We start from the raw sequence: 14,999 nt of genomic DNA on the forward strand, positions 1-14,999 counted from the left end.
CTGTCTATCGCGCCTTGGTTTTAGCGTTAAGATTTCTCAAATGCGTCCTTACCGTTTAGCACGAGCTTCTTAATATTCTGGAAAAGTGCAACCTTTATGCCTAAGGCAGAAACAAAATCCTGTTAATAATATTTAAAGATAAGCTTTAAATTAATGAATTCTAGATGTAGCGCAGGGATAAAGCTAGTAATGAATGACTCTGCATAGTGATCGTGAATGTTTGAAACTTGTTGCCGTTAACCTTTATTTGCTCGAATACATTTAGCATTAAGGAAGGTGAAACATTTGGATTGCCTAAGCAGCTTTTCCTAAGAAGGTAAATCCCGCACCGCTTTTGGTTTTTGCTCCATTGAGCGCTGTGCCCCATACATTGCATTTAAAGTGAGAACTGCCGGATCTTGTTAACTTGTAAACACAGAATACAAATATTTAAATCGATCCCACCTATGGGAGAAAACACCGAGAGAGACATCACTCTGTCTCGTTCACACAGGGTGTTGAAATGTCACTGTCTTTCTCTTCGCTAAATAATTCACAGAGAGACAGCCTGAGACTGTTGAGATGGCCCTCGGCTATCCTTCACATGACGATGTGAAAAGGATGCACAAGCTGTTCCCTAAAGTTGCCAGGGAACCACTTTCCTCCTCTTCCATTCATATCAAAATCAGAGCTGAGTACAACAAGTGTGCTATTTTATGACAGTTAGCAAAACACACACACCTAGGAACGATTATCTATGCTGAGCTTCACTCTGTGCAACGAACACAAGAATTAGCGAGTTTATAATGACGCGTGGCAGTTTACTTTGCTTTATATGCTTTATATAATACAATTTAACATGACAGACAAAATGCACCACGCGTATGAAGAATTCAAAATGAGCCCCAACAAAGACGGAATGTTTCACTTCTAAAATCTCTTAAAAACAACCTCATCTCAAGATCTGCACATCAGCAGATGAGAACCCACAGAATCTATTTATCGGACCTTGAGAAACGAGACAACTCTTTCCAAGGTCAAGAATGAGCTCAGCTTTTATTCAAGTCAGCCTAGAAGGGGAGCCCTAGAGGTGCTTAGGATCTAAATGTACCTTGACAGGTTTTTGTTCTGTCACCTTTACAAAAGGCAACTTTGCCCATTGCTTCCAATTTTTCTCTGACTAGTTAGAAGAAAACAGGTGTCGGCTAAAGTGGAACAACACAGAAAGTTTTCCAATTAGGAAGCATCAAAGTAACTCCTTTTAAATAAAAAAAAGCCTGTTTGCATGCCTTTTAGAATAATCATGCTATTGCTGGTGATGTTGTAGAAGGTGCAGGAATGAATATAAAAGCTGTTTTGGTCTAAGATCTTTTGGTTTACCGTCACTGCTTTCACTAGCATTCTCTCCAGACACAGCAGGGGTCTGTTATCAGAAAAAAGCCTTCCAAAAAAAAAGAAAAAAGATTGCTTTGTTTGATGCTGGGTAGGTACTGCACAAACACAAAAGAAACAACTAACTGGTAAACACAGTTGACCAAAGAAGAAAGTGGACGGAAACATGTCTCAGAATGAATCCTAATGTTGGCTGGAGATATAAAAAGGCCGCTGTTTGCAAATAACTAACAGCTTGCTTACAAATTCGTGAGGTGATAATGTGTAAATATTTTGTTTACTGCTTATATTGCTGCTCGCAAGTCATTAATTCATCGGTTAATATTGACTTAACGTTTCACTGATGATCGGCAAAGCAAATACACCTTTAAATACACAGACTTCCCATTAAGATTTAAGAAAAAGTGGGCAGGGAGTCATCAGTCGGTGGAGTGTGCAGGAGGTGCCCAGGCTGCCAGCTCGTTCTTAGGTCAACTTCTTAAATAGAAATCAATGTCTGTGACCCACAAGTGAAGAGATACAGGCCTAAGAATTAAGCATGTGTGTTGGTGAAGCACGGAGAAAGACGAATGGAGGGAAGGATAGATTGCTGAGGCCAGTGGACCATATTTATAGAGCTTCAAGAGAGACCCAACATCACAGGGGGTTCTTGCACAAAAGTCAATACATCCTCAGAGTCTATGTAGACAGACTCGCCTTCGTCCTCCACACCTCGCTTCTCAAGTGTGACTGATTCTATTGGTCTGACTCACGCTGACAGCTTGTCTTGCCTGCCCCGAAGCCAAGGAGATCATCATTGATTATCAGTGGAGTAGCACTTGCCCCCAAAACACAGACTTTGCTATTATGCATATCTGCGAATTAAGTTGCTCTCGGTTAGACCCTACCCCACTTAATACAACATTAGAGATGATGTTATGAAGAAATGTGTTTGACTGTGATAACGTTTTTGTTTTTCTGGATCTGTTGCTTTTGAAATTGGAGATGAAAAAAGCAGTTTTTGATGCATTATTTGTGGATATGGTTTGATGACACAGACTGAGGGCTGCCATCAAGGCAAGGAGTTTCAAATTATACATTTTCCTAAAACATAAAATAATCCTTAGTCATCATGCCTGCTGCAAATAGCAGAGGAGCCTTCTCGACATCAAACTGTGTTTCTAACACCATAACAAAATCTATTTAACTGAAAACAAATTTGGGTAATGAGGTGGGAGAGAGAGCAGCACTTGGCTTTTACATTGTTCTCCACATGATGATGGAATGCAATCAATGGGGCTGCAGATTACCAATGAGGCCAACGTTAACTGCACTCTATCACTTTGTCAGTGAGCGTTGTAAAACGTTTCTAAATGAATCAAAAGTCTTCATTAGGGGCAGATTGGTCTAGAATTGTATACACATTGATCCAGAAGGAAGGAGGGATCAATCCAGACCATGTGGCCAACACTGAAGGTTACTGGATTTTGCAAACATCTCCACTGAATTTAAAAAAAATCTTTTGCTATTGTTCCTGTGGAATTTACAATAGAAATGCAGTATTTTATGAAAGTGACAGAAATATAAGTTTGTTCAAACAAGGGAGGCAGAAATGCAAATATAAAACCATCACTTCAAATCTTGTCAAGCCTGTTTATCGGCATTAATGCAGAACTATTACAGAAATATATTTATGAATTCAGATACAGTCAGAATAATTACTGACCAGAAAAAGAGTGGGATGCTGCGTAAGTCCACATAAATATAACAGTGGCGTGTATATGGATAGAGCTTAAGACGTGGAGAGAGGGAGAGTTAATTGAACTACTAGGGCACATCACCAAGCAACAGTGCGGAGGAATGCGCGTTGTGCATCCTGGTAATTGCGTGACTTCAAAGTGAATTAATTTCATAGAGTGATACCTATTCTTGTGCCACATGTAAGATTCAGTCAGACAATAAACATTTCACTCAGCCTAATAATTCCCAAACCTGCATCCATCTCTAAAAACTGCATCAACCTGTTGGGAAGGAGTGCGGCTCACTTATACAATAAAATAAAATAAAATAACTTTGGCAAAACACTCACAGTGCTAAAATTGCGAGGCCCGCAGAGCTCTCCCTGGTACCGACAATACAACAGCATCTCCTCCAGTTGGTGTCCCAGCCGGTCCAGTAGCTGTCTCATGGACGGCTCGGACTCCCGGGGAGGAGGAAGGAAGTGGTTGAAGTCCAAAATCCGAGACAGCGGGGACCAGGGCGGCTCGCCCTCTGCGCTCCCGCCGCTGTCGCCCCGCAAAGGGGTGAGCGCCTCTCTCGCAGCGGGGGAGACCTGCCCGTTCATTCCCAGAAGTCCCAGCCACTTCCCCGCGCTGAATATGTCAGTCTTCTTCATGCGCCGCGGCAGAAGGAGGTTCTGGTTACAAATGGTGACAGCGGGGAAAACGAGTCGCTTGGCGTACACCATGTGCGCCTTGGTGTACACGGGTGACGAGAGGAGGTACCGCACTCTGTTTGAGGACCAGGTGAAGAGCAGACCCAAGGCAGCCAGGAACGCCAGCAGCCACGCGACTCTTCGGGGGTAGGAGCCGCTGAGGAAGATGTGCCTTAAGCCGTGCAAAGTGGTGTGTTTCAAGAAGAGCTTCCCGGCTTCGGCAAGAGAGCCCGGTCTGGGTTTCGATCCAGATGAGCCGCACTGGCACATTTTGGAGGAAGGCTGGTGCGCGCTTTCAACATCGGTCCCGCTGTGGTCACAGTGAATGCGCCTAAACTCGCCTCTGCGCTCTCCGATGGCTGCTGTTTGTCAGAGACTTTGAAGAGAGAGAGAGTGAAACGCACGCAGCTCCACTCGGTCTTTTCTGGCACTGAACAGCAGCTTGTGGCGGTGATGGGGGAGTATTTTGTCAGCCTCACAGCGCTCCCAGAGCTTGTCCGGGGGGAAGCGAAGTTATTCCGAATGATTTAGTGCGCTACTGTGCAGCAACAGGAGTCTAGGGGATTATTTCATCTAAATTACAAGCAGTTAGTCTCTGAGAAAAATCTGTAGAATTTCCCTCGAGACAATGGATTTAGTTAAAATCGCACTTACATGGTAAAACACATTCTTTCTGTCCGCCTCCCTATTTTAATTTTCACTTTTCCATCCTCTAACCTCACTTGTAACACACACGGTTCTTTGCAATATGCGCTGTTTGCTGAATAAAATCACTGGCCTCAGTAGCTACAGACTATTTGTCTTCCTTTTCAAGCCCGTCATGCACACACAGAAGCACGCACACTCCTATAGGCGCGCGCACACACGCACCTTAATCCTACTGCCTCACAATATGTATTCTACCTCAAAATTGAGCAGAGTACAGAGTGTAAGGCTCCAGAGACTGTATTCTCTTTCATTATTGTCCCACCAGTTGAATTTTAAACAAGGCAGATTCATAGTAAACGGAGACTTCTGTAACTTTTTTGTCTCTCAGTCAGCTGTAAGTAAACAGGTTGACATTCTCAAATGTCATTTCTCTGAAGTGATTCAGTCAAAGATGAGAAAACAAAAAAGGTCAAGGTGCTGCTGGTAAATTAATGGAAATCATGTTGCAAGTCTTCAAAGCATCTCCCGAAGTCCCAACAAGCCAAAGTTGCATTTAATGGTTTTTCTGACCCTGCGGTGCCCCAGTTTGACTGTGATGAGGGGAACCTGTTTCAAGCTAGAGCATGATGCTTGAATGCACCATTGACAAAGCGTTTTGCAAAAACAATCTCTCTCTCGGGGGTGCTGGTTAAGTGGTGGTTTATGCTTGGTTGATCACCATCACAGAGTGTTCCAACCCAGAGTAAAAGCTGGACACTGCAGGTCTGATTCAAACTGCGTGCTTCTTCTTGTAGACAGTGTGCATGTGTGTATTGCTCAGGCTACTGCGTGACTGCAAAGGAAACGGAGCTGAGAAGGAGACAGTGTGAATGACAGGAGAGAGAAAGCTTGAATGTGGAGTACTTGTCTTGTCACTCTATATGATCTAAGGAATAAATCAAGGTTTCTTGAAACTTTGGTAATTGCTGTGATCCGGGAACACAATGACCGGAAAGTCAGGGAAAAACACGAGGCAAGACAATGAGATTGGAAAAGAGCCAACAGTTAAGGGCTATCTATCTATCTATCTATCTATCTATCTATCTATCTATCTATCTATCTATCTATCTATCTATCTATCTATCTATCTATCTATCTATCTATCTATCCATCCATCCATCCATCCATCCATCCATCTATCTGTCAATCACACTTTTTTGAAGCAGTAGAACTGATTTATCCCGCATGTTGGTAATAATTCATCACTGCATGTTCAGAGTAGTGCAGACACAACAGTGGAAATGCTGTGTAGTACGATATCTAAAAGACAGCTGTGTTTGAACCATGTAGAACCGATATTCTTAGACTGACTTTAGTTTTTGGTTTGTTTAAAACACACTTCTTTACAAACTCCTTAAGGCAAACATTCATTAGTTGATTGATATGCCAAGTTATGGCTGTGGTTGGCCATTGTGTTGTAAGCTATAAATCATTAAACATTAGCTTGACCATCTCTGGCAGATAGAGGGAAACTAAGCAAGAGCTTCAAAAACTCTGTTTTCAGTACCTGAAAAGTACAAGAGATTCTGAAAACGATTTTCTCTGAGTAATGTTATACTTTGAAATATATACTCCCAACCATTTGTGGCAGATGTCCGCCCCTCCCTGAGCCTGGTTCTGCCAGTGGTTTCTTCCTGTTAAAAGGGAGTTTTTTCTTCCCGCTGTCACCAAAGCGTTTGCTCAGACGGGGTCATCAGAGTGTTGGGGTTTTCTTTGTTTTTTATGTATTATTGTTTACCTTTACCGTACAATGTAAAGTGCCTTGAGGCAACTGTTCCTGTGATTTGGTTGTATTTAAATAAAACTGAATTAAATTGAATTGAAAATGTAAACGATTTGTCCTGACTCTCACTCTGGTATCACATACACAGTGCACAGTGCTTTGACCAAACGTCCTGTGTGTTATGTAAATGTATAAAGAGCCTGTGAAATAAAGTGTAATAGTAGATTAAATTGTACAAAGTACATCTTAAAGGTTAGTAAAAATACCAAAATGTCATGGTTAAGGACTTTGTAAATGTACACATTTGCAATTTTTTCTGAGGCTACTGATTTGGGGGAAAAAAGCCTCATATTAATAGTTTGTATTGTTTCTTTTCCCATGCACAACAAACTTTATCTCCATGCTACAGGGAAACAGGGAGAATGAGCAGCACGGTGGAGAAGAGACAGAGAGTTGCTCTGGGAGTTGAATCACTCTGTCTCTAAGCACAGATTAATTTCACTGTGTTATTGTCTGACGATTAATTTTATGTTTGTGTTTTCTGCTGCATATTGCTAAGGTAATTTTAATTAAATTACCGCACAATATACCAGGCAGTATTCTGGCTTTGAAAAGCTACGCGCAGCATACAGAGTGGGATAAACAGGGAAGTTAAAGGGGCTCATAAGCTCATTTTGGCCCATTTCTGCCTCGCCACATGAGCACATTACTTCTTTCATAGGTGTACTTGATAGGGCTACCAAGCTTCCTTTGTGTCTTTGTGACTGTGCTGAATGTCTGTCTACATTAGGGCATACATTAGTGTACATGACAGAAAATTCACAAATGGCTAGGAAGAAAGGTTGAAATCAGGCAACCACCAACCCTCTCTCTATGTTTCCTGGATTCATTCAGGATCCCACCTGCTTACTCATAGTTTTTACTGTCATTCTCTCTTGTCGTTAATGCAGCACACGTGACTTCTAATGTCCCCTCCGAGGATAATCAGGCCTTCTACCGAGGAGATTACTTATATTTCAACGAGTGAGGGTGTCACAGGGAATGGCTGCTCAGCTACGGGTACGTGGTGCCTTCCCAGTGAGATTCCACCACCACACGCAGTAGTCAGGAGTTACACTGAAGTGATCAAGATGTGCCTGAGTGAATGCAGTTGACATGACTGTAAAAGGAAAAACAGGATATAAAATCATTTTTTTCTGGTCCAGTCATGAAACATATTCAGGTTGAGCTTAAAAAATAGAGGATGACTACAGATTATCTGTTACTTATATTAATAACATGGTGGGCGGCGCATCAGAACTCTCAGGAGAGGGATCCTGACACTTGTGGCATTTAACAGCATTTGTTCAACCCTGTTTCCCCAGTCAGCTCATCAAGAGAGACATATCGGAGGAGAGGCTCTGAGCAACAAGCTAATCCGTCTGGGTGAAGGGATAATGATGTACTTGCTTGACACAGAAACACAATCCCACAGCAAGTGTAACAACAACAACAGAATAACAAATGCATGCTGCTCTGAAGACGCTGTTAGAGTTTCACTAATGAACCCATTATGAAACCAAACAGGGATATTTATCAGGAAACTCTGGCCACATATTATTGCTATTCATACTAAAGCATCTGTGACATGAACAAATATCCTAATAAACTGTTTGATGTAAAAAAAAAAAAAGACTATACATTTATCAGTGGACAAAAAGGGAGATACTGTTTCACTCCTTTACTGATTCAATCAAGACTGAATAAGAAGAAATCCCATAAAGAGCAGTTTCTTTGATTAGTATTGGCAAGAAAAGTGCCAACTTTGCTGAAAGAATATTGATTTTATAGTTGTGAATACCCACACGGCAGAAGTTTAACTATAAAAATGCTGCTTTTTTATTGCTTCAAAAAAGAAAGAGTTCAGGCATTTCAATATTCTTTTGAAAAGAAACACATGCATGGCGTTACTCTAATCAGACAGCTCAACCACTTTTGTGATTGCGTATCTTTCTTCTTGTGAAGTCACAGAGCTGATAAACATAAATCTGATGCGGACCATTCTTAGCCAGTCGTGTACATTAATGGATGCTCTCTCGAGTTCAGACCTGTCAGCACCATTACACAGAAACAAAAAGGGGTGTAATTACAGGAACTGTCTCAGTCCACAAATGTCAGTATTCATTGCAAACTGGTGTCATGAATTTCCATCACAGCCTATTAGGCACCACAGATTATTAGTTGCTTGATCGGAGGGAGCTAATGTGAGTAAGAATAATCAGTACATAGCTGTTCTTAGGATGGATTTTTGCTTTGACAGTTCCTCTAAATGAGAAAAAGACCTCAGTTTCAATCAGTGAGGCCACTGAGGCAGTGAATGCTGAAAATCCAACTGGAGATGAATGAAAAGGCACTGACAAGCATGGAAACCTAATAGCTGTTACTTTACGTCACACCTTATCATTCACTTTAGCGAACCAGAGGGGATTACACCTTTTGACATGCAGTCTGTAACATGCTCAAGGCTGAAATGCATGATGTATTTTATTAGTGCCACCAACTCTGGTGCTCAAACCTATGGCGCAAATGAAGTTCATTAACATCACAGTACTATGTTCTGGATATTTCTGACTTTTACTGCATTTATATACAGCTTTATACATATGCAAGAAATTTCATTTTTGTTTATGCACCACGACAGTGTTGAGGCGGAAATATGTTTTCAGAGCTGTCCGTTTGTCTCTATGCAGGAGGAGGATTACGCTAAAACTACAAGGCTGATTATTACGAAACCTGGCAGAGAGGTGATGAATAAACACACCCTGTACTAAATATTTTCCAGATCCAGATCAAAAGAGGGATCCCGGCCGTTCTTTAACATCGCAAGATAGAGCATTAACCCTGGCACTGAGGTGCATTTTTATGAACCCAATTCTGAAAATATTGAGAAGCTGGGTGAAATGGGAATACAAACAGCAATGATTTGCAAATCTCATAATCCCATATTTTATTTACAATAGGACATTTAAATTGAGACATTTTACTATGCATGAAAACAGTAGCCCATTTGGTATTTAATATCAGCAGCATGTCTTATGAAAGTTGTGATGCGCAACCAAAAGACTAGAAAGTAAGTGGTATTGAATAGAAACAGCTGGGGGAACATATTGCAACTCCTTAGGTTAACTGGGAACGTGTCTGTAACCTTCTTTTTCTTCTTCTAATCTTCTTTTTCTTCTTATTCTTTTGGCTGCTCCCTCCTCAGTGTGGTGACCCCTAAACAGGCTGCGGTGGAAAGCCTGTTTACAAAGCATGAGATGAACACCTAATCTACGTCCATCTCACGCTTTCCCTAACCTCCTCTCCTATCACATCAACCCTCTGCATGTCCTCCTTTAGTAAATCCAGGAACCCCACCTGAGGTCTTCCTTTTCTCTCCTGCCTGGAAGCTCCATCTTCAAGATATTTTGTTCAATATGTCCACAATCCCTTCTCTGCACGTGTCCAAAACATCTAACTTTGCCTCCAAACTGCTTAACCAGAGGTGACATACTTATTTCTAATCTAATTTAACCAACAAGTCACTGAAATGATTGGGTATAAACAGAGCATCTTAAAGAGGTAGAGTTTCTCGAAGTAAATATGGACAGATGTTCGCCAATCTGCAAACAATTTGGGACAATTTCAGAACAATGTTTCTTTGAATAGATAACATCAAAAGATTTGGAGAATCTGGAGAAATTTCTGTGTGCAAGGGACGAAGCTGAAAATCAACACTAGATGCCTGAGATCTTCAGGAACTTCAGGTGACACTGCTTTAAAAACAGGTATGATTCTGTCATGGAAATCACTGCATGGGCTCGGGAACACTGCAAGAAATCACTGTCTGTGAACACAGTTTGCTGCAGGTTAAAGTTCTAAGAGGCAAAGAAGAAGTCAAATGGGAATGTGATGTAGAAACACCACGGTCTGCTCTGAGTCAAAGCTCATTTAAAACTGACTGAAGAAAAGTGAAAACCTGTTCTGTGGTCAGACAAATTGAAACTTGAAAGTCTTTTTGCAAAACATGGGTGCTGCCTCCTCAAAACTAAAGAGCTTGTTATCAGTGCTCAGTTCAAAAAGCCTGCATCTCTGACAGTATAGCGTTGCTTTATAGCCTATGGAATTGATACCTTGTGCATCTGGAATCTCTATTGTGAATAAAATATGAGATTTGCAAATCACCGCTTTCACTTTTTACTTACATTTTACACTGTCTCGACATTTTTTAAAATCAGGGTTGTAGATATCACTGTTTTATTCTTTTTTCTATGTATTTTCACTATTCTCTACTTTATAGCCACTTTGCATGTAAATATGACAATTTTCCAAGGTCACATGTACTCTACATGCACAAGTGCCAGTAATTAAGTAGACGAATTGGGATTATGCACAGACACTGCAGATACTTGCATGTCGGCATGCAAAAAGGTTTCCTGCTCTGCAAACACTCCAGACTGGTGGTACATGTACACTGGCATATTTGTATTTAGCTAAAACTGTTTGTGGATTTATGGATATTGAGCAGATACATTTATCTGTATATCTTTTTGGAGTAATTTCGTCCATCTGTGTGGGTGATGGGCTATGTCGGAGAGTTCTGGAGACTGGGATGGGCTGGGAAAAGAGTAGGAGAAACAATCTGCAGCATAATGTAATACCGTCATATGCTGTATATCAAGTGAACTGTTATGCATCAACCTATAAACATATATTTATATACATATATGCAGTTGCATTAGAAGAACTATCTGTTGAATGAGTCTGTGCAGTGGAATTCCAGCTCCTGAGACTTTTCATTTATTTTTTCTTTGAAAAGTGAATGGAGGAACATGAATATTGCATGTGTCATGTGGATGCTGGGGTAAATAAAGCTTTGGGGTCTACTGTGTGTCTGATCGCATGTGCCTGTGGCAGAAGGTGTGTTTGTGAGAGCACTGGGGTGTTGAGGCCCTTGGCACTTAATCAAACTGTCATCCTGGGTCCAGGGTGGGGCTGACTAGCCAGGACTTAGACATGCGTAGAGTCAAACTGCTTGCAAAAAGACGAGGAACATTTCCAAACCTCGCTCCTTACCACTATTTCCTAAAGCACTTGAGTGTTTAAATTCTACCTGTATCATCACTTCTCTTATCTCCATTTCCCTCAGTGCTTAACAGCTCAACCCCATGTTTGTTTGCTAGGGCACAGATACACTGCATTTCTCTCTATCCTGTCATTCCCCACCATGTGTCTTTAAATTATAAGTCAACTCTTCTTGAACACACCTTTGTTCTTTCCTCCCCTCTCCTTCCTCCTCTCTCTCTGTGATCTCCATATTCTCTCTGCTTCTTTTGCTTGCTGCTGTCTCTTCTCTGTCTCCCGCTGGGAATATTCAGCACCAAGGCTTCAACAAGGGAACAGGCAAAAAAAAAAATGAAGACAGAGGAAGAAGGAGGTGAAGGATAGAGAATAGGAAGAGAAAGGGGCTGGAGGCATGGGGAGCAGCAGCAGTCAGGGTCCTGTAGCTGCGGAGGCTGACAGAGGAGCAGGTGGTGATTTACAGAGACAATTTTGAGGATAATTGTGTACATGATCTGCTGTAAGGAACAAATGTTACAAAGGCCACTGTTCCAATAGCTTCTCAATCTGTTCAGCTATGAGGTTGAATTAAATGCTGCATCACGTAAGTGCTGATTTACTATAAAAACAATGTGGGAAGTGAATGTTGAGAGTGAGTGGAAGTAGCTCAAGAGCTCACTGCAAGCTTACAGAGAGCTTCAGGCAGTGACATTGAAATGATGCTGAGTATTGTGTGATGGTGTTAACAGCACTCTGAGCATAAAGAAGCATTGAGAAATACATTGTGTGAATGCTATGCATATGTCCTTCATTGTAAAACTACAATAATAAATCAACTGCTCTGAACACACTAAAGGTAGTGTTAGAAAATAACTGAACATGGTTAATTCCTGTAGTTGACATGAAGCAGACATTGTATGGTGATTTACTAATGCAGTGCAGTACAAAAGTCTTTGGCTTTCTTTACTTTACATTGAAGGAGCCAGACTTGTTATTTCGAAAGTGGTCTGGAGCAATAGATCCCCACATGTCCAGACTTTTTATTTAGAGAAAATTTGCTTTAGACTTTGGCAGCTGCTTGGTGTGCAGTGTGTCCTTAAAAAAATTGAGGAAACTGGACATGTAGAGGACAAAAAAAGAAGTGATAGGAGCAGGTCACTTACTAATTGGAAGGCTGGTGGTTCGATCCCATCTGCTTCGGTCTGCCTGCTAAATATCTTTGAGCAAGACCCCACGTTGCTTTGTGATGCATCCATGGGAGTATGAATGTGTGTGAATGTTAGATAGAGAGCACTTATGTTAAAGGTATACAAAAAAGTGCTCTGGTGAATGAGGTAAGTTGTTTAAAAGCACTTTGATTGCTCGGTTAGAAAAGAAAAGCGCTATATAAGAACCAGTGCATTTACCATTTAGGTATCTAGGAACAGTATCTGAAAGTCGTGTTGTTAAGAAACAGGACATGAGAGATGCATCGAGCCCTCCATCTACTGTTTCATCTACCCAAATGAAGGGTGGCAGTCAAAAAGCCATTCTTAAGGAAGGGGTTTCCAACTTGACAGTGGAAAGACTCAAGTACACCAAATTACACAAGAACTGAACTGAAAATCAGTGACAACGGGAGTGATGAATCCAAACTTGAAACTTTTGGTTCAGCTACTCGTCAAAATGTAAGGAGGAGGTCAGGAAAGAGGTACGTCAGTGTCTACAACCACCTGTAAAGAACGGTAGAGGCTTTGTTATGCTTGGGAGCTGTATTCAGCCGTGTTGGGGAACTTGTCAAAATCCCAGAAAACTACCATCAGATTTTGATCCTCCATGCAATACCATCTGGAAAGTGTCTGATTAACTTTTCAGCATGCCAATGATCCAAAATACACGGTTAATACAGTAAAAGTGTACCTGGATAGAAAAACACACGATCAGTATCGGTAATGGACTGGCCTCACCACAGAGCTCAAGATTATTGAATCGGTGTACGATCAACTTGACAGAGAACTGAGCAAAAGGCAGCCAACATCCAAAGAAGAGCTTTGAAAGTGCTTAAAGAAGCAGAACAAGAACTCTTAAGAGAGTACAGGCTCTGAAGAATAATAATAATATTGACATCCAAGCCTGTTAGAATTGTACAAACTGTGCCTCCATTTATGTTTGCACTTGTTTTAGTCAATCAATGCAATTATTTTTCCATTTTCTTAGCAAATTATGAAGAAAAAAGGGTTCCTAAAGATCTCTGCACAGTAATTTACAAAATGGCTCACATTTTAGAAAAAGTAAAGTACATTGGTTGACTGGCAGAGTGAAAACAAAAATCTAAAAATTGTGAAGCTCATGACAAACAATTTACAGCTACACAGTGTGGTTCTGGAGGAGCTTTCTAAAACACAATACAGAAAACAGTAAAGAAAACAACACACTACGAAAAGAGGACATTTTGAACTACACCGATTTGATTTTGAGTTTTATTTATCTGTTTATTTTTTTCACTTTTTAAAATACTATTTGCAATGTTGTCACACTACCAAAATTTTATTTACAAATCCCTGCAAACTTAGTGTTCATTTATATTGAAGTTTACATAATATATATTCAAACTGAAATATGTTTTAATGTTTAAAATCTTATTATGAGGCCTGGTATATACCATATTTCTTAAAAAATGTAATTAATTAATCACACGATCCAAAAAAAGGGAAACTTTTCTATTTTCTACTCCTCTCCCTTCTTTATCCAGCTATTTGCCACTCCACAAAGATGGAATTGCGTATATATTTTTCTCATAAAACCACCAGAAATGAGCTGCAAAATGAGTGAGCTCAGAAATCACTACAATTAGTGCAAGCCATTAAAAGCCCTGGTTGTCATTTTGCACAGTGCAAAGCCTTTGAGGTGTTGAGTTGGTAAACATTTTGCTGCTTTAAACCAAATAATAAATAAATAAATACTTAAAAAATGAGTTTCCAGCTTTGGAACAGATGTTTAAATAATATGAATAGCTGGATTCTGGTTACGATTCATTGGGTAATCACTATTCACCGGACAAACTGCCTTCAAAAGCCTCTTCTTTTATATTGTGTGACAGCACCACGATGTATAGCAGCGATCTGTCATGCATCAAGGCATTAATTTGAGAAACGATCTAAGAGTTATACTGTACAAGTATTGTGGGGAAGATTTATATTTACAGCAGCACATGAGGCAATAAGAGTATCCCTGCCTGCACTGGGAAACACAGGGTGACACAGCTAATTTATCTCAGCAGCATCATGACAGCTGGGCTGGGGAGAGTTTGGGAAAGGGGAAATGGTTCTGATGAATGACTTTCAGACTACGGCTGCTAGCTATAGCAAACAGTCTCCCAGTCCCCACAGGCCTGATGCCTCCGATTTGCTGCTCAGGGAGAAATGAATGAATGGCCCTTTGTGAAATAAATGGTCCCTTTCTGTTTGATATTTACAAATGAATCCTTCTTGGAAAACTTAATCCATCCATTTGTCTTATTAGTTGTAGATATGAGTTTCCTGTGCTGCTCAAAATGATGTGGTTGTAATAAATACGCAGAATTAGGGGCTAATTTAAGAAATGTATTATCCGAGTGGCTAGGGCTGATTGGGTGGGATCCAAGATTACATGCCGTTATTAAAGAAATTAACCCAAAAGAAGAGATCTTGGGGGAATATTGCTCATTTGCCTTTAGAATGAGATGAAAAGATTGAAGCCGGTCTTGTA

The 14,999-nt window shown here is 40.7% G+C and overlaps 1 protein-coding gene across 2 annotated transcripts in view; it reads right to left on the reverse strand.

The window, feature by feature from the left end:
- The window catches only part of asic1b (acid-sensing (proton-gated) ion channel 1b), a 187,656-nt gene that overhangs the window by 28,037 nt on the left and 144,620 nt on the right, over positions 1 to 14,999 (reverse strand). The window contains exon 1 of one of the 2 annotated variants that reach the window (XM_031738938.2): positions 3,440 to 4,561. The exons of the other annotated variant lie outside the window; for it this stretch is intronic. Coding sequence (XP_031594798.1) covers positions 3,440 to 4,054 — 615 coding nt within the window. The 5' untranslated portion in view covers positions 4,055 to 4,561. Of the gene's footprint in view, positions 1 to 3,439; positions 4,562 to 14,999 lie in introns of those variants that run through there. 2 annotated transcript variants of the gene reach the window in all.

The sequence above is a fragment of the Oreochromis aureus genome, linkage group 5 (genome assembly GCF_013358895.1).
Source record: "Oreochromis aureus strain Israel breed Guangdong linkage group 5, ZZ_aureus, whole genome shotgun sequence".
NCBI classification, from domain to species: Eukaryota; Metazoa; Chordata; class Actinopteri; order Cichliformes; family Cichlidae; genus Oreochromis; species Oreochromis aureus.